Raw genomic sequence first — 21268 nt, forward strand, 5'->3', positions numbered from 1 at the left:
CTTTTATCGCTTGTCAACTCTCTGCTCAACTTTCTAACTTATAACTTCTCCTAACTTTATAACCCTTTATAGTGGCCTATTGTTATAGGGTTTCGTTTCACCGAAAACAAAAACAAAAAGACAATGAAAATTTAAACTCGACTTTATTCTTTTATGATAATTAATATTGTGTATTGCAATTTAAAAACTTAAGTTTTCGATATTTGTCTTCAAAAATCCATGGAATAAAAACATTGATGCCCACCTTAGAATATAAGTAAAATATATATATATAAATCAAAATATTTCTCTTCTGTCTTTCTGAAGTTATTTATATTCGATTATTTATTTATTTATTTATTTCTTGCTACTGTGAAATAACTGTTACTCTTTGTGTTGTTCACTCTGTTTGAATTCCATTCTTTCTCCTCAGGCTCGCATCCAGCAGTTGTTACAAGTTAACGCTTCTATGAGTCAAGGCATACAGGAGCTCCAGTCAGTGGTGTGTGAATGCTGAATGCACTTTTTTTTAATAAAAATTATTAAATTTTGGGGCTGTTCGCTATTCTCCTAGGAGTTTCCCCACCCGTTGGTCTCTAAGTGGTCAATTATTTGCCCCTCACTAGAAGAGATTCTCATTCTTTTTATACATAGGTTCAGAAGTTACGCGAGGACAAGCTGATACTCCAACGGCAACTAGGGGTCGCAGACGATCTCCCTGAGGCCGATTCTGTATTCGATAGCTTGACCTCGCCACATACTTACGATAACGCTCATCAGTACAGCAACGCAGACATTCTACTTAGTCTGGAAAACGCAATGCCGGTGAGTGCATTCTAAACGAAGTATTCTTCATTTTGTAGGTTGTTAAACCTCTATTAATCCAACTACTCCTTTACCGACCAAAACCGGCTCCGAATATTACAGCAATGTCGACTGTCTTCTTAGCCTGACAAATACAATGTCGGTGAATGTGGCACAAATAAGGGAACTTCTATGAAAACCTAGTGCTGATAATAACCTTGATGTGCTAGTGCTGATAACAGATATTATAATATAATAATTATAAGTGTTTCAAGTATAAAAAGTTCAAGAATAAGATTTTGTTATCTTTTTCTAGCAAATTCCACTCGCACCAAACGAAGATGATGACGACGATGATCACGTGGATATCGACGAAATCACGCCTTACGCATGCCCAGGAGCCCTGCTGAAGAAGAACGCATCGCAGGCTCAAACACCAGCTATGGAACAGAGAAGTGATCAATCGCCTGGTGGCAAGAAGCCAAACCCGTACGACAACGTACCCAATGAAGACGTGGATGATGAGGAGGCCCCACGCATTAACGCCTCAGAGGGGAGACGTAAGTAGGGGGGGGGGGGGGGTATGTGAACGCATCAGGGGAGTTAGAAAGAGCTTTAAACTTATTAACACGGGCAAGAGAAATAAACGCCAGAACACGAAGAAACACTTCACCTGTTGGGAGTGTCTACATTGGTGCAAATGGCAATTTTTTGGTCAGAGAATGCTCAATGCTTTGTTTGTCCCGGATGCATTGTGTACGGTGACTTGAGTGTTGACTCTATGTTCTATTATATGACTCGACATGAGTTTTGCATCGATAGCCTCTTATTTTCTTGGCGTACCAGGTGAACCAACTGATAGCCAGATCGACGAGGAGGCCGAGCGCCTGATCCATGAGGCCGAGGATATGGTGTCTGCAGCAGCGCGTGAGTTTGAGCCTTCCCAAGAGGACGTGGTCAGATGCACAGAGCAGATCACCAAGAAGATCCAGGAGCTACTCCTGTCCGCACAAGCAGGCAGACATAGCAGGTAACACACTGAGCGTGACAAGGTAACGCAACACACCAAGTGTGACTAGTTAGCGCACATAGAGCTACAAGGTAAAGCAACACACCTAGCGTGACGTGTTAAAGTAACATACCTAGCGTGACAGACCAATTAAGGTAACGCAACTGTACAGGACCCAAAATGATCCTGTACACAAGTCAACTAGCGTGACAAGGGAATGATGCAACACACCTTGCGTGACAGGATAACGCACTACACCTAGTGTTACAAGGATAAACGCAACAATGTTCTGCAGTGCTACTACCGTGACTAAGGGTAGACGAAGTAGGTAAAGCAAGGAGCCTTGGATGATTTGGCAGTTGATGTTATTTATGAAAACCTTATCATCACTCATGTCTTTTTCAGGTTTATACCTTGTTCCAGTAATATATACACCGCCGTTAACGACATGGCTGGACTTTTCCCCGAGGTAAAAAAATAAGCTCTCATGTAAATTATGCGCCTCACTTGCATCTGTCCCGTTCCCAAAAACAGTTCAATGCAGTTGCCTTTGCAGTAGCCTGCGCAGTAAGCGTTCTGTAGGGTTTCAGCGGGAATAGAGACCGAGAGAGGATTATGCGCGGAGAATGGATGAGACGAAGAGTGGGAAGAGAGGCGAATGAAAGTTTCCTTATTCAGCCGCAATCTTAAAAAGTCACGTGTTACTGACTTGCATTCTAGAACCCGGATGTCGATGCAGTGCGCGTGTCCTTGCAGTTGATGGTCAGCAGTGCTGCTCGTCTGCAGGTGGAATGTAAGAGTGCGGTGTTGCCTGGCAACACCGTGGACATGGCTTTCCTCACGCAGCAAGTCATCCAGTGCGCGTACGACATCGCCAAGGCGGCCAAGCAACTCGTCACGACCTTCTCTGTGGAGTAGACTTACCGGGCGCATTATGTAGCTCGCCTCACCCCACCCCACCCCCCTAAGCTACGTCTATCGATTCTTGTCATATAACAACGCCTATTAAAGGCTTGTCATATAACTGGGATATATGTACATTACTGCTTTGATGTTGGTGCATTTTGAGACTTGAGTCGCTTTACACGGCTCGGATGGAACTATCGCCTGACCTAATGTAGAGCATGACACCGATGCGTTGCGTGACTTGGATTTCTTGAAGGATACATTACATGACCTGATGTAGAGTAGGAATGCGATGCGTTGCGTGACTTGAATTCCTTTATGGATACATTACATGACCTGATGTAGAGCAGGAATGGGATGCGTTGCGTGACTTGAATTCCTTGATGGATACATTACATGACCTGATGTAGAGCAGGAATGGGATGCGTTGCGTGACTTGAATTCCTTGATGGATACATTACATGACCTGATGTAGAGCATGACACCGATGCGTTGCGTGACTTGGATTTCTTGAAGGATACATTACATGACCTGATGTAGAGTAGGAATGCGATGCGTTGCGTGACTTGAATTCCTTTATGGATACATTACATGACCTGATGTAGAGCAGGAATGGGATGCGTTGCGTGACTTGAATTCCTTGATGGATACATTACATGACCTGATGTAGAGCAGGAATGGGATGCGTTGCGTGACTTGAATTCCTTGATGGATACATTACATGACCTGATGTAGAGCATGACTCCGATGCGTTGCGTAACTCTGATTTCTTGATGGATACATTGCGTTACGTGACCTGATGTAGAGCATGACACCGATTCGTTGCGTGACTTGAATTCCTTGATGGATACATTACGTGACCTGATGTCAGTTGCTGTTTTGATACAAATCGTAGCGCACTGAGTTACGGGTGTAATAATTTTGTCTGCTTGAGGACAATACGTGGCATAGGTGTAACGTCATGTAATGTGACCAAGCCATAGGTTGCCATATTTTAAGGGGAGGGGGGGGGGGGGGGCGCTGATAGAATCTAAAAGAAGTCTCACCAAAAAATAGGTAACAACATTAAGTAGGGGGATGGCGCTGTTACTTACTATCTAAGAAAATGTGTCCATGTCATTGGTAGCTACATAGGAGACTACAAGAAATCAGAGTTGTCAAGTTAGTAGAAATAAAGCAGAAAGTAGCGGTGAGAGAGATTTGCTACGCGTGAAAATATCCTCTTTTGAAATGTTTTGATATTAATGACGACTAAATCAAGATTTCGATCCATGCCCACGTGATATATATAATCTCAAAACGTTTACCTTAGGTTTTTCAATTTACGACCAATTTATAGGGAATCCAAATATATAACATTAAAAAATAGCATACTAAAACTACTATACTATTTGAAAAGTACAAATAAATGATATAAAAAAGCTCTCGCATAATTGTTTTACCGGTGGCGCGGCTATTCTCACTACTAACGTACTTGGAATGTCACGGGGTAATCTAGAGTTATCCAATAAGATAGTACCTAGGGGTGTGGATACCCACGTGTACCTGGGATATATAATGATAATGTCCTGACTCATTCTGGGAAGAAAGGAGCCCCACCCACCCCCCCCTAATGACGGTGCACACACTCTAGCATACCCTCATCGATACCCTTTTGCCATAGCCAGGAGCGGGTACTTCCCGTAACTTAGTATACCCGTGGCATGACAATAGGGAGTGGTGAGGATATGTAACTACCCTCATCGCTACCCTTTTGCCACAGCCAGGAGCGGGTGCTTCCCCTAACTTAGTTTACCCGTGGCATGACAATAGGGAGTGGTGAGGATATGTAACTACCCTCATCGCTACCCTTTTGCCATAGCCAGGAGCGGGTGCTTCCCATAACTTAGTATACCCGTGGCATGACAATAGGGAGTGGTGAGGATATGTAACTACCCTCATCGCTACCCTTTTGCCACAGCCAGGAGCGGGTACTTCCCATAACTTAGTTTACCCGTGGCATGACAATAGGGAGTGGTGAGGATATGTAACTACCCTCATCGCTACCCTTTTGCCACAGCCAGGAGCGGGTGCTGCGCATAACTTAGTATACCCGTGGCATGACAATAGGGAGTGGTGAGGATATGTAACTACCCTCATCGCTACCCTTTTGCCACAGCCAGGAGCGGGTGCTGCGCATAACTTAGTATACCCGTGGCATGACAATAGGGAGTGGTGAGGATATGTAACTACCCTCATCGCTACCCTTTTGCCACAGCCAGGAGCGGGTACTTCCCATAACTTAGTATACCCGTGGCATGACAATAGGGAGTGGTGAGGATATGTAACTACCCTCATCGCTACCCTTTTGCCACAGCCAGGAGCGGGTGCTGCGCATAACTTAGTATACCCGTGGCATGACAATAGGGAGTGGTGAGGATATGTAACTACCCTCATCGCTACCCTTTTGCCACAGCCAGGAGCGGGTGCTGCGCATAACTTAGTATACCCGTGGCATGACAATAGGGAGTGGTGAGGATATGTAACTACCCTCATCGCTACCCTTTTGCCACAGCCAGGAGCGGGTGCTGCGCATAACTTAGTATACCCGTGGCATGACAATAGGGAGTGGTGAGGATATGTAACTACCCTCATCGCTACCCTTTTGCCATAGCCAGGAGCGGGTGCTTCCCATAACTTAGTATACCCGTGGCATGACAATAGGGAGTGGTGAGGATATGTAACTACCCTCATCGCTACCCTTTTGCCACAGCCAGGAGCGGGTACTTCCCATAACTTAGTATACCCGTGGCATGACAATAGGGAGTGGTGAGGATATGTAACTACCCTCATCGCTACCCTTTTGCCACAGCCAGGAGCGGGTGCTGCGCATAACTTAGTATACCCGTGGCATGACAATAGGGAGTGGTGAGGATATGTAACTACCCTCATCGCTACCCTTTTGCCACAGCCAGGAGCGGGTGCTTCCCATAACTTAGTATACCCGTGGCATGACAATAGGGAGTGGTGAGGATATGTAACTACCCTCATCGCTACCCTTTTGCCATAGCCAGGAGCGGGTGCTTCCCATAACTTAGTATACCCGTGGCATGACAATAGGGAGTGGTGAGGATATGTAACTACCCTCATCGCTACCCTTTTGCCACAGCCAGGAGCGGGTACTTCCCATAACTTAGTATACCCGTGGCATGACAATAGGGAGTGGTGAGGATATGTAACTACCCTCATCGCTACCCTTTTGCCACAGCCAGGAGCGGGTGCTGCGCATAACTTAGTATACCCGTGGCATGACAATAGGGAGTGGTGAGGATATGTAACTACCCTCATCGCTACCCTTTTGCCACAGCCAGGAGCGGGTGCTTCCCATAACTTAGTATACCCGTGGCATGACAATAGGGAGTGGTGAGGATATGTAACTACCCTCATCGCTACCCTTTTGCCACAGCCAGGAGCGGGTGCTTCCCATAACTTAGTATACCCGTGGCATGACAATAGGGAGTGGTGAGGATATGTAACTACCCTCATCGCTACCCTTTTGCCACAGCCAGGAGCGGGTGCTTCCTATAACTTAATATACCCGTGGCATGACAATAGGGAGTGGTGAGGATATGTAACTACCCTCATCGCTACCCTTTTGCCACAGCCAGGAGCGGGTGCTGCGCATAACTTAGTATACCCGTGGCATGACAATAGGGAGTGGTGAGGATATGTAACTACCCTCGTCGCTACCCTTTTGCCATAGCGAGGAGCGGGTGCTTCCCATAACTTAGTATACCCGTGGCATGACAATAGGGAGTGGTGAGGATATGTAACTACCCTCGTCGCTACCCTTTTGCCATAGCGAGGAGCGGGTGCTTCCCATAACTTAGTATACCCGTGGCATGACAATAGGGAGTGGTGAGGATATGTAACTACCCTCATCGCTACCCTTTTGCCATAGCGAGGAGCGGGTGCTTCCCATAACTTAGTATACCCGTGGCATGACAATAGGGAGTGGTGAGGATATGTAACTACCCTCATCGCTACCCTTTTGCCATAGCCAGGAGCGGGTGCTTCCCATAACTTAGTATACCCGTGGCATGACAATAGGGAGTGGTGAGGATATGTAACTACCCTCATCGCTACCCTTTTGCCACAGCCAGGAGCGGGTGCTTCCCATAACTTAGTTTACCCGTGGCATGACAATAGGGAGTGGTGAGGATATGTAACTACCCTCATCGCTACCCTTTTGCCATAGCGAGGAGCGGGTGCTTCCCATAACTTAGTATACCCGTGGCATGACAATAGGGAGTGGTGAGGATATGTAACTACCCTCATCGCTACCCTTTTGCCACAGCCAGGAGCGGGTGCTTCCCGTAACTTAGTTTACCCGTGGCATGACAATAGGGAGTGGTGAGGATATGTAACTACCCTCATCGCTACCCTTTTGCCACAGCCAGGAGGGGGTGCTTCCCATAACTTAGTATACCCGTGGCATGACAATAGGGAGTGGTGAGGATATGTAACTACCCTCATCGCTACCCTTTTGCCACAGCCAGGAGCGCGTGCTTCCCGTAACTTAGTATACCCGTGGCATGACAATAGGGAGTGGTGAGGATATGTAACTACCCTCATCGCTACCCTTTTGCCATAGCCAGGAGCGGGTGCTTCCCATAACTTAGTATACCTGTGGCATGACAATAGAGAGTGGTGAGGATATGTAACTACCCTCATCGCTACCCTTTTGCCATAGCCAGGAGCGGGTGCTTCCCATAACTTAGTTTACCCGTGGCATGACAATAGGGATTGGTGAGGATATGTAACTACCCTTATCGCTACCCTTTTGCCACAGCCAGGAGCGGGTGCTTCCCATAACTTAGTAAACCCGTGGCATGACAATAGGGAGTGGTGAGGATATGTAACTACCCTCATCGCTACCCTTTTGCCACAGCCAGGAGCGGGTGCTTCCCATAACTTAGTATCCCGTGGCATAACAATAGGGAGTGCTGAGGATATGTAACTATTCGTTTTTCGCGAGCGCGGGAAACCTATTATGTTCAAAAGCGTTAGGGCCTGGGCCTATTTTCAGAATGGCGGCCTTAAAAATCGTAGAAAACAGGAATTCCTGGAAGTTTACGTGGAAATTCTTGACGTACACAGCTCTAGGGCGCCAAAAAAGCGAAACGATGATTAAAGCGGACTTCCAATGGTATGTAATGTCCTAATAAGTATTGATTGATAATGATATGGGCGAGAAACATCAAACCCCGAAGTTTTGGCCATTGTTTCATTGTAAAGCTGTTGTAGGTCTGATCCTACCCCAGGCTTGCCTTCCGCGCCAATAAAGGAATTGGGAAAGAGGCTGAGTAAACTTCACCTCAAAGATTTCTACGGACATACCAATTTATCTTCATGCTCGAATTAATAAAATAATCTTAGTTGGGAAGTAAATGTCTCTGTTTGTGTTGACGTTTCTTCCTTAGAACCTCGAAATTTACGATTTTAGAGCGATAAGTTTGTCTTTCATTTCTGTGTCGATACTAAGAATGTTAAAGGGACAGGGGGTACTTACCATAGAAGTAGACGGGAGTCATCGTCTTACCTTTTATTGTATAAACTCTATCCCTTAGGGTCTGTTCAAAGATTGTTCCGATTCTGCTGTCTCTTAGAGGTTTTGGCTTCAACAGTTTCGCGGAACGCCTAAATCTTCTTTTACAGGTCAATGCAACTGAGCGATTAATATACTGCCTGCTTTTGTTGCAGGTACCTAACGGCAGTGCTATCTCTTAGGATTAACAATTGCAACAACACCCAATATAATGTCTCTTATAATAGGGATAATAATTTTGTGGACCACACCCAAAGTGCAACCCTTTGGGCTTAGATATCACCCCCGTCTGTTTATGGAACAAGGCTGGCAATTTTATTCAGACTACCACAGTCTCAACGCAATTTTCTACAGTCTACCTATAGGCGGTGGAGTTTTATTTCAGCGAGAAAAGCCTGAGTTCGTTATTCGGCCGCAGCGCTACCTGTTGACGTATAGGGACGCGTGACATATAGGGGAGTTCGTCAAAATTTCCTATACGGACGCTCAAATCACAGGTAGCCCAAGCTCTTTATTTTCCCTATTGATTTTACGGTAAACATAGGGCGAAAAACAAAATTAGTGAAAAATAAAAAAGAACTGGTTGAAAAGACTTGTGTAGTCTAGTGTTGTGTTTATGTTGACTTTTTGCGTGTTCTTTGGCCTTTTTCAAGATTCACGATTTGAAATTTTAAACGAACGAAGACACGACACAACACTGTTTATTTATTTTTCACTAATTTTGATTTTCGCACAATGTTTACTGTAAAACCAATAGGGACAAATAAAGAGTTTGGGCTACCTGTGGGAAAATTAGACCTAGCAAAATTGTTCTTGCCGTGCTGACAACAGCGATGGCGTATAAATTTTTGCCGGGGCCTTCGCGGGCAAAAATACAACTTCTCTTTCTCAATCTTTTCTAGTAAATGTGTTTTTCATCCTTACAAAAGGACAATAAAAGTAACGAAGACTGCAGGGTTTTGAAGGTAAAGTTTTCAATTTTCGTTTATCTGCGCGCGCTGCAAACACCGGTTGCATGTGCTCGCGCACGCACTAGAAAACACGCCATTTCAAACGAGCGCGCGCTGTTTTGATTTTGTAAAATACTGTTTTCGTTGTTTGTGTTGTAGCAAAAAAAAATTTCCCATAGTTTTCCGTGGTATGTACTTTTATACACTACGATATTCGTCATTTCATGTTCAAAATTTACAGCGGAATCTGTCGAAAATAACAATGCAAGATCAACTTTCCACACTCCCCCACACGGCAAGAAAAATTTTGCTTGTATGAGCACAATCATATGTATACCACTGTATACGTGTATACCACTGTATACCACTGTATTTTTAACCGTCTGTCAAATGTTGGAAATGTGTCAATACAAGTACTGTTGAAATTGTTTTCGTCACTCGTTGTACCAGTGTTACTGTACGGTTGTGAAATTTGGGGTACATGCCTTTTAGGAAGGGCTTCATCGTATAAAATTTTTAAGACTAAATTTTTCAAAGTATCCAATGATTTCGAAAAACTACAACTGAAGTTTTTCAAGCGTATACTAGGAGTCCACTCAAAAACTACAAATTAAACTATATATGGAGAACTGGGAAAAGCCCCACTAATAGTACAAATTTCTTCCCTGGTGGCAAAATATTGGTGCCGAATAAAAAGTAGGATATATGAAAACACCTTAGTGGGGGAAACGGCGAAGATCAGCCTTTCTTCAACATCTAATGTCCCTGTAAGGTTTATCAATTCCCTATTTGCTTGGTGTGATTTAAAGACACTACAGGAAATAGATATTGAAGGCCAACAAATTCGATACCCTAGGAAAATATATTAAGAAAGTACTATATAAAAGTTATGCAACATTTTGGAGAACCCAGGCACAGTTAAATCAAAATAGTGGAAAGCTACGCACTTATTGCAAGATCAAGACAAATTTTAAACTAGAAAAATATTTATCAGAAGCTAATGTTAGACGCCGACAATCTATGACTAGATTGCGTGTCTCGGCACACAAACTAGCAATTGAAACAGGCCGCTATAAAAATTTACCTTATGAATTAAGGATTTGTGAAAAATGTGAAAAAAATAAGGTTGGGGATGAGTACCATACCTTAATGGAATGCGACTATGTCGATGATATACGTCGAGTATTTTTTAATGATCTATTTGCAATCAATAACTCTTTCAAACTGTTAAGGCCAAAAGACCTTTTTTTGTATATTATGAGCTTAACAGATGACTCCATTACGAGCCTAGTCCTGAAATTTTGTGATGATGTAATTAAATATTATGAATAGAGGATAGGCATATAAGCCAACCTATTTTGTATATTACCCTAATATACCTGTATTGGTATTTATTGGAATAAAGTTATAATTATCATTATTTGTAAAGCATATTATTATCATTATTTTTAACTTGTATTATCCTTGAATCTTGTTATCTGTATTATATATTATTATGTTAAATTTTACTCGATGTAAATTGCCCGATTCAACCTTTTCGCTGCAATGCAATAATTTTTCACATTTGTGTAAGTTTCACAAATTTTATTACAGCTCTTGAATGTACGAACAGCTCTTGGAGATACAATATGTGTGGGGCTCTGCTTTGGGCTGTTCCTAAATATAATATGTCTTATCTAATATGTCTTAAATAAACTGTCATAATAGGGGATCAAGTTATTTTTATTTCAAACTGTTTTTAATGTTCATGTAGATGAACAAACGTGAGGATCTTAATTAACTATTCGCTATGATAGTTAAAAACAGTAGAAAGTCGAGTAAATATGGCAAGCTACAATCGTGGTCACATGACCTACAATCGTGGTCACATGATCTACATCGTGGTCACATGACCTACAATCGTGGTCACATTGCCTTGTGACACAGGTTTCCGGTGACATTAAAAAAGCGTGCGCGCATAATCTATTTTTGTTTTGACTTGAATGCTCCTATAGAACCTATAATGTCAAAATAACGCAAATCAGGACTGTTTTATAATAAAGTTAATTCTATTTACTATTAGCTTAGCGTTTATGGACTTCGCGAAAAGAGTTTTAACATCCAAGTTATAAGGCCTTGAGTGCTGCTTTCACATACTTTATGGAACGCGCCATTTATCCCCCCCCCCCCCCCCCCCGCCCTCTGTCTCCCCCCCCCCTCCCTCTTCAATTTTGGATGATTTTTACCATGATTGTAGTTAAAAGTTCCTAGGCTGTGCTGCGATCTGTGGTATTTGCTTGATAGCATTTTTTGCCTTATTTTGCAGTGAGGCCGACGAGGAATTAGCTTCCCTGGCTAACCACCTCAGCTGTTCTGTTATCAACAACGATAGCGACTTCTTCATATTTGATCTTCATACCAAGGATTCATCCCTGTACTACCATTGCAATAGGCTGGGCAACGCATCTCGGCTGAGCTATACATCAGAGATAAATGTGTGCGCTATCTCGGCCTTAGTCCAGATCTATTCCCGTTATTTGCCTCACTACTGGGTGATGATTTTGTAAGCTTCGAAATGTTACAATATACTAAAAAATTCGTAAAACAAAACACATGGCCTCCGCTTATTCATCGAATCACAATTTTGTGTCTTTCAAGACTGACACGCATAAATTGTATGACAGTAGTGTGATTAATTGTGGTGGTTAATTCAGTTTTATGTCCGGAAAGAATAGCTGAAATTTGACATGCTCTTAAAAGGCTTTCTCGAAATGCAATAGTAATACAAAAAGTATGAAAACTAAATTTTAGTCCTACTCACGACAGTGGTTCAGCGGTTCGGACATTTTGTTTTCGTCCGCAGTATTCACGAGTTGGCTCACAGAGCCTTTTATTTTATATGCTATCTATGACTACACGCTGCCTCAGCAAATCCTGCCCACACATAGGTTAGAGCAACGCTATAGGGTAGAGCGACGCCAGAGGTTAGAGCGACGCCATAGGGTAAAACGACGCCATAGTGTAGAACGACGCCATAGGTTGGAGTGACGCCATAGGGTAAAGCGATTACAAAACCAATAAAAATGAATGCAGCCAAAACCGGAGAGAGAGAGAGAAAAATAATAAACGAGATGCAGACTAGAAAATAAAATGCACGACTAAACTCCCCACCCCACCACAGTCCCTCAATGTCAATCTCATTGTATCTGTTGTGATGATCTGATTGTGATGATTGCGTATGCCGAGGTTTGACATCTCTATTGTTATCTTTGTCTTTTGTTTAGGGAAGAAGCCAGAGTCATTCGCTTCTGATGTCTCTCTGTATCACAGTCTTTATAATGCGATAACTAGCAAGGATGCTCTGGAAACGAGTATGGACTAAGTTGCACTTCCCCTGTAGTCCTGTGTTATGGCGGTATAACCATCTCAGTAGATTTTGACTAGCAAGTTCTTGTGGCAACTTCACTGTCGTTGATATAGGAATGCCAACTTAATGGCTACCCCTCCACACCCAATACATCGTATATATAGGTATTGTGGGGTACTAGTCAATGGTATGAATATTACAATTGAGACTATAAGGTTAGTTGCTGTTAGGTTGCGAGCATAGGTGATGGCAATGCAATGATATGATTGAATAGGGCTTTGTTAGCTAGTTTGGCTATCCGACGGAGTTTTAGACTAGCAAAGGTCGCATGCGTGATCCGCACAATTGGCATCACGCTAGCCCGGTCGCAGCTCTAGATCCCACATGGATCTGAGCTGTGGTTTAAAGCACTTCGTTCGAGTCGAAGTCGCCCTGCAGTTTTTTTGCCGATGAAGTTTAACTGAGGCAAACCGGCTATGCCATGCTGACGAGTCCTAATAAGGACGAAACAGCTGTCCATGGTTGCCGAACTACACGGGTAATAGACTGTGCTAGCGTCCCGTCTTGGCCCGACTGGTGCCAATGTGTGTATGCTAGTGTGCTTCTAAAGTTCGCTTTGTTAGCAATATAAAGGATTAGTATTGGCGATGTTATGTAGATTTTAATGATATTTTAATGCACTATAGAGGACCTATGAACAGCGACCAGGCCCGTACCCAGGGGGGTGTACCCCTCCCCCCCCCAAAAAAAACGACCGATGGTCCACTTTTGGTTGTCAATAGAAGGGCTATTTGTTGACAAAACTATAAAGCATCAGCTAGATCACTCTAGTACGTAGCCCAATCCGACAATAAACGTCCTGTGGAGATAATGCAAAGGCATAAAAAATCCCTCTTTGTTCTTTCGGGGGTGGTCGGATTTTATCAAGGAATTCCCCCCCCCCCCCCTCCGGAAAAATTAGGTCCACTTTTTCAGATTACGCACCCCTACCCCCCCCCCCTCCCCCCCCCCCCCCCCAAGAAAAATCCTGGGTACGGGCCTGGCGACGTCGACTTTGATGCATAGTTTGGAGGGGTTGGTTATGGTTATAGTACATCGTCGGGTGTAGTATCTTGAATATAATTTATACAATTTTCGTTCTCTATAAAAAAAATGTCTGTAAACAAATTGTAAACCAATAATTCTTGATGCTACTTTTGCAATATGTAAAAGGACATTTGAATGAATTTGTATAATTATTTTCTTGCTGCACAAAGCTTTTGTGGGGGTTAGATCAGCCTGCACAATTTTTTTTCTTTATTATTTCCTTGCTCGAATAATATACTAGAATTACTATACTATAAGTACAAATAAAAGATATAAAAAAACTTTCGCGTATAGTTGGTTTACCCGTGGCGTGGCGAGTTGCATCAAACCACGGAAGTTTTGATTTTTACAGTAAAAAAAAAACTGGGTTTTTTAAAATGTTCACCCCACTATAAATGGACGTTATTTGCATCTATGTAAAACCGAAATACTATGAATGACACAAAAGATCGTGGACGATTTGAGAGGAGCGGTGACAACTTGCATGAGGAGTACATGCCTAGCTCAGGTGGCTGAGAGGGAAAATTTAGTTTCAGAAAAGACAGCATTTAGAAGAGCTGTGGTGATTCATTAGAAAATTATTTTCTCATCCAGGCAAAGCTAAACAAGAAAAAAATTACATGAATCAAGAAAATGAAAACCATGTAATAAGCACAGCACTCAATTATGCCCGAATAGACTTAATGATGTCCTAGGGCAATCTCTCAATATGCTAATTATATTAAAAATACGAGCAGCCCCCCAATCTTTGAAACACAAAAATCCCTCCAATAATAAGCCCCCCCCCCGAATATAGCCCCCGGGGGTTATACTCGGAGGGCTATATAAAAGCAATTTACATCCTTTGAACAAGTACCGTCAATGACCTTTATAATAAACGCCGCCATCTAATGAACGCCCCTTCCCCTCCGACCATCGGGTATTTATTAGAAAGGGGCGTTCTTTACAACTATGAAAATATAACAAATCCATTCAAGTGCAGTGAGGTTCTCTAGTCTCAGCCAGGCTCACTTTAAATTATAGCCTGCGTAGCAAGCGTTTACCGTGCGACAAATGAAATGATTTAACGGTGCAAGTATGCAGTAAACGGAAACGATAAGTAGGCCTTGTTATTCCTGGATGCTTGACAAAAGAAAATTGCTGACATCCTAAGCTATGAGATCAGGAACGTTAAAGAGCGGTACCCTTATTTTGGACCTTACATTGAAAAAGACGCTTCTTGCTTACCAGTGTTGATTAAGCTGATTAAGATGACAATTAAATTACCATTTATATTTCCGGAATTCCAATGTCGTTTGTTTTCAAGCTGGCAGGAAAGGAAGCGGGGGGGGGGGGGGAGGGGGGGGATAGTGGTGTTTTATAGAGAGGGCGATTATAAGAGAGGGGCGTTTATTAAAAAACTTGTAAGCTTAGGGGGGGGGGCGTTCATTACATCAGAGGCGTACTTAAGAAGGGGGCGTTTATTAGGTCATTTACGGTAATGGCTGTTCAATTCAACGTTATTTGTTCTCAAGTCGGCCTAGTTACAACCTTTGACAAAGTCTTTTCTTATTGTCCTTTTCGTAACCGATTTTTGATCAACGATTTTAAGTCGATCATGTTAAGTAGTAACGGTTGTGTTCTCAATAAAATCATTTTTACCAAAAAACCGGGCCATGAACACAGTAATGTTTAATGCCATAGACAATGGTCAATGTTTCATTAAGACCAATAATAAGCTCCCCCGAATATAAGCCCCCCCAAAAAGGCCCTTTAAAATGTATAAGCCCTTGGGCTTATTATCGGAATTTTACGGTATCTGTTTTAGGTGTTTTTTTTTTGGTAAATTCAGCTCAAAATAGTCAAAATCGATTAAAAATTGGGGAAACTATTCACTCTCGTTACAGCTGGAATGCTTCATCATGAGAGCGCAGATTCAGACATGGAAGAAAGGAAGTCATCAAAGGCACCTCAGGTAGCCGCCGCACAGGTCTGATCCGACCACAGGCTTCCCGCGTGAGTGAAGGAGTTAGGAATAAACTTCACCATAAAGATTTCTACGGACATAGTAGAAATCCCCTGAGATATACCTTCATGCGCTCATTCACGAAATGAACTTAGTTGGGATGTAAATGTCTCTGCTTGTGGTGTTGCTTCTTCAATAAAACCTCGATTTCAAGATTTTAGAGCGATATAGGCTTGTCTCCCATTTCTGTGTCGATATTTGTCGATACTAAGTATGTTAATGGAGAGGGGGGACTTAATAAAAGTTAAAAGTAGACGGGTTTGATTGCCCTATCTTTTTGGTAAAAAATTCTATTGCCATCCCTGAGGGTGTGTTCATAAAGATTCTTCCGATTCTGATGTCCCTCAGGAAAGAGGGTCTTGCGCCAAAGCACACAGCTATTTGTCCCAATACTTTTGATATTACGGTAAACATAGGGCGCAAAAAAAGTAAACATAAACACAACACTATAGACTAAATTTGACTACATTTGTCATTTCAGCAAGTTGCTTTTTATTTTTCACCAAGAGAGCATAAGATAAGAGAGAGATACTTTGGTATTACTCGCGCGCCATGTCGATTCCGAATCTGGCTATTTTTAGTAACCACCACCCCACCACTGCGCGTGAGGATTTGCTCAGTTTATTTTGGCCAACTCCCCCGCGGGTTGCGTGTTGTTGTTTTGCCAACTCGATAGGAAATTATATTTACCCGGAGGGTCAGTTTACTTACCTGACGGGGAGATGTAGTTCTTCGAACTCCTTCGTAGACTGATACGAGCAATACATATGCAGATCGCGGCCGCGCGCAGTCTGGGTACCACCTTTAAAAAAGTTGCAGGCGTTCCTAGCTTCCTCTTTGAGAGTAGTGCGGAGGTATCAACAAACGAATGACAGTAACAGGGCGGGGAGGAACAGTATAATGTCCACTCCGGATGGAGATCTGTATTGCTCGTATCAGTCTACGAAGGAGTTCGAGGAGCTACATCTCCCCGTCAGGTAAGTAAACTGACCCTTTCTTCACTCCTTCTCCGACTGATACTCCCAATACATATGCAGATTTCGTAGAGTTACTGGCATGAGTATAAATATAACTCTGAATGTAACTAAAGAAACTTTTAATTAAGCCATAGTAACTACTGAAATACAGGACTCTATTGAATCTCACTGAGCCTATAGTTCATGGAGCCTTCCAAGGCTAAACAATAACTAACAACTCTACCAGTAAGTTAGGTCAATGCACATATCTAAATGTAAATACAAGCTATTAATAGCTGTGAATTAATGTAGATAATCACAAAACTGTTCTGACTAAAAGGTCAGAATAACAAGGAAACTCATGTTAAATCATGTATTGGACAGTGTGTCCAGCACAGCCCTTGAAAATTGTCCCTTCTCTGGGGATCTCAAATAGAATTTCCTAAAAGTCTGTGCTGACGACCAGTCTGCAGCTTCTAAAATGACCTCTAGGGGGATCCCTGCTTTGGCGGCTGCAGATGTTGAGGCGTTCCTCGTAGAATGGCCAGTAAACTGGCACAAGATCCCTGCAAGTCGCATAGAGGTCCTTAGCCACCTTGCCAATGTCTGACTAGAAATGGGCCGATGAGGCCTGACGTAAGATATCAGGAGATGTGAAGATTTCCTGATCTTCTCAGTCTTCATCCGGTATTCTTGCAATGCCCCTACCACGCAAATCCTGGGGTTGCTTGGATAGGCAGGCAAGTAAATCTGCCTGGGCGGGTGACCTGGTCGAGACACCTTTGTGTGTTCTGCCAATGTAAAAGTCCAAGAGTCCTTCTTGACAGACCTGAAGTCCAGGTCTAGTTTGACCAGTTCATGTGCCCGTGCAGATGAGGTCAAAGCCAGCAAGGCACCCAGGTTAATGGACAGCTGTTTCAGGGAAAGCGTACACTGCTGATTCCAGGTTGCCAAGAATTCTAGAAGGCATTTAACATCCCACGTCGAGCTAAGCCGTAGGGTTGGAGGCTTCAGTCTAAATATCCCTTTCATGTCCTGTATTCTAGAGGTCTCTCAGAAAATACTTCCGTCAAAAAGGAAAGGACTTCATTAACAGGTGCTGTCAAGGGGCACAGACCTAGAAGAACACCACTGGGACCAGCATTTCCAGGGACCCTAATAACGTTTCTTGGTTGACTCAGACCAGGAAGCCAGTAAAATATCTGTCACTGCTGCTGAGTAGCCTATAGCTTGGTATGCATTCCCGATAGTGGCCATGCAGTCAGATTGAGGGATTCGCACAGTGGGTGTACAGCTTCCAGATCGAATGGGAGTGTCAGAAGTGTCTTGCCTTTGGGGAGTCGATAGGGTGCCCCTGTTAGCATCGACAGAATCTGAGGATACCAGGGCTGTCCCGGCCAGTTCGGGGCCACTAAGAGAGTTGTGGCCCTGTCCTCGCGCACCTTCTGCAGGATACGAGGAAGGAGCATCACTGTTGGGTGAATGAAGCTCGTCCACTGACCCCAGTTCAGTCGGAAAGCATCCACTGCTGAGGCCCCGGGATCCGGGTACCTCGACACGTACAAGGGCACCTGATGGTTCAGACGAGAAGCGAATAGATCTATCTGAGGAACATAAAAGCGGAGTGTTATGTCCCTGAAGACATCCCTGCGTAGCATCTATTCCGTCCGAGAGTTGAACTCCCTCGACGCTGTGTCCCCTTCGACATTCAACACGCCCCGTAGGTGTCTGGCTGTTACCCAGGAGCCCCTGTTCAACAACATAGACCAAATCTCTAGTGCTAGAAGGGGACAGGGTGGGGGAACGTGTCCCTCCCCTCCGATTGACATATGCCACTGCAGTTGTATTGTCCATTTCAAGAAGAATGTGACGTGGGGTGGTCTCCATCGGGCTTAGGAATGATTGAAGTGCTAGAAGTGCTGATTTGAGCTCCAGACAGTTTATGTGTTGTTTTGCCTCCGATGCACTCCAACGTCCCCCTGTAACTGTCCCATTGCAAGTCACCCCCCAACCCTTTAATGATGCATCGGTTCTTATGGAGAGATCGAACGGGGGTGGAGTGAAATCCTGTTTGTTGAGTGTGTAGGGTGTTGGGGACAACCACTACTGCAGATCCTGCAGTGATGACTGCGTAAGAACTAGCCTTGTTTTCCGCTTCCACCCCATGCTGTGGAGTGTTTGCGCTTGTAGCCTTTGAAGGGAACGATAGTGGAGAGGTGCCGCCCACAGGGCCGTCTGGGTTGCGTAGCTCATCCTGCCTGATAGGCTTGACAGCTCCCCTAAAGATGTCTCCTGTGACGTCACTTGTCCCTGACAGCTGTTCACAATTTTCTGTATTTTCTCCTCGGGGAAAGAGATCGTCATCTGCACTGTATCTAGCACCGCTCCCAGAAACACCAATTGTTGCGTTGGGGCCACTGAGCACTTTTACGGTTTCACTACAAACCCCAGGTTGGATAGCATATCCAGGACTTGCTGGAATATTGTCCTTAGCATATGGTCTTGATGATGAATGATCAATATATCGTCGAGATAGATCACTGTTCGTAGTCCCTCGGAACGGAGTTGTGCTATTGTCGGACGCATGACCTTTGTGGATACTCGAGGCGCTGTCCCGAGACCGAACAGGAGACATTGGAATTCGTACACAGTCCCTACGAACAGAAACCGAAGGTATTTCCTGGACTCTCTGTGGACTGGAATTGAGTAGTATGCATCCTTTAGGTCGAGTTTCATCATAAAGTCCTTCTCCTGAAGGAGAGAGCATGCTGTGTGTAGGCCCTCCATTTTGAATTTTTCCTTCATCAGGAATCTGTTCAAGGCCTTCAGGTTGATGACGGGGCGGAATTCCCCGGAACCTTTGCCCTTTTCTACTAGAAATACTGTTGATAGAAATTGCTGGGGGTGCGGTTTCACCCCCTGGACCGCCCCTTTTGTCAGAAGAGACTGTATGGCCTCCCTTAGGAGGTCTGCTGGTTGACCCTTTCGAGTAACGGTTACCCTTGCCCGCCACTGTCGTGGCGGTCTCACAAATGGTATCTTGTACCCTGATATTGTGTTCAGAGTCCACCTGTCCCTTGTTAACATTTTCCAGTTTGTAAGGAAATGTCTTAACCGGCCAGCATTGCCATTGGCGAAGTGAAAAGCTGATGGTAGATAGTCAGCTACTGCTGGGTCGTGCTGTGTCTGTAGACGGTCTGGACCTTCCATCTGGCTTGGTATACTTGTTTCCAGAGCCTCCTGATTTGTTGAAGCCGGACCACGACCTTTTTTCTGTCTGAGAAATTAGACCGCCCTCTTCCCCTAGTTTGGGAAGAACCACGAAATGGCTGTGAGCGATTAGTGAAGGGAAGTATTTCCTTTGGCTTGCTAATTAGCTTCGTATTTGAGGAGCTGTGGTCATGCTCTGACCGTATCTTCTCATGGAACTTATGTGGGAAGAGGTGCTTGTCAGTTGGGATTCCCCTTGCGAATTGTCCTCTTGCCGATCTAGGTGAGGAATTCTGAGAAACGTCGTTGACGCCATTCATTCAGTCTTGAGTTATCATTTCCAAGCATAACAAGGGCGTCTTCTAGCATACCCTTCATAGAATCAGGGTCTGCCCCTTCCTTGTCATCTTCCTCTGGTGTGTCGGTCATACTCGTAGAAAAACTGATGTATTTCGGTGTAAAATAAGTAGGAAAATGGCTTTGCAAGAAAATGGCGGTCGACCGTAGCACGCCACGAAAGAAAGAGGAAGCTAGGAACGCCTGCAACATTTCTTAAATGTGGTACCCAGACCGCGCGCGGCCGCGATCTGCATATGTATTGCGAGTATCAGTCGAAGAAGGAGTGAAGAAGAATGAAAAGAGATCATGTAAAATAACTCGGAAGAAGATAACAAGTCTAACTTAAGTAAGCAAGATTGGCAAATATACTCACAGAAAGCTAAATCCCCGAATAGTTTGACTGTTTTGTTAGTGTGAGCGGCGAAGGCAAGTAAAGAAGAAAGAAAAAACCGACGAGCGATAAAATGGCTGTGATGCGTTTGATTCAAATCCCGACTCCAGCTTGTATAATAACAACATAATGATATAACATATAATAATAACAACATCAAAGAAGTACAGTAATATATCCCTTCTCTTTTTCTCACTATTACAAAAGCTCAGATACTTCAGCTTGCTGGCTTTGATCATCACAAAAATGCATTCCCTCGCTAAAAGGATAGTTTTATGAAATGTAAGTATTTTTTCTCGAACCCTTCTCAATTCACCGGAATATTCACAAAAAATCAATATCATATCTGATGTCTAACTTACAGATTTCGATTGACCAGTAGGAAGATAATAAATGTTGAGAAACCACGAAGAAGCTGCACGTTAGAGCGAAAACGGTGTTTGAAGCACGAGGTTTTCCGCTCTCGATTTTGAATGATGATTTTGAAGTCTCGTTTTCGAAATCTTGCAATCTTGTAATAAACCGCAACTGCCCGTATCATTAATGCTAGAATAAAGTTTTCGATGGTATTTGTGCAAATAGGTTTTTTTTTTCGGTTTCGAGTCACAAAACAGCTGCAAACAACAAGATGTAAATGCCAAAGCGCGGGGGTAGGGTGAGTAAAAATGCTCACTCGCAGTGGTGGGGTGGTTACTAAAAA

At 43.7% G+C, this 21268-nt stretch overlaps 1 protein-coding gene across 1 annotated transcript in view; it reads left to right on the top strand.

Annotated features, from left to right (window-relative positions):
• LOC5516103 (ARF GTPase-activating protein GIT2) overlaps nucleotides 1–4112 on the top strand; it is a 30290-nt gene extending 26178 nt beyond the window's left edge. The window contains exons 16-21 of the mRNA XM_032385922.2: nucleotides 413–481; nucleotides 634–804; nucleotides 1100–1343; nucleotides 1630–1813; nucleotides 2198–2261; nucleotides 2513–4112. Of these exons, the coding sequence (XP_032241813.2) occupies nucleotides 413–481; nucleotides 634–804; nucleotides 1100–1343; nucleotides 1630–1813; nucleotides 2198–2261; nucleotides 2513–2710 (930 nt within the window). The 3' untranslated portion in view covers nucleotides 2711–4112. The remainder of the gene's footprint in view (nucleotides 1–412; nucleotides 482–633; nucleotides 805–1099; nucleotides 1344–1629; nucleotides 1814–2197; nucleotides 2262–2512) is intronic.
• Nucleotides 4113–21268: the final 17156 nt, after the last annotated feature.

This window comes from Nematostella vectensis, chromosome 4, assembly GCF_932526225.1.
Source record: "Nematostella vectensis chromosome 4, jaNemVect1.1, whole genome shotgun sequence".
Lineage (NCBI taxonomy): Eukaryota > Metazoa > Cnidaria > Anthozoa > Actiniaria > Edwardsiidae > Nematostella > Nematostella vectensis.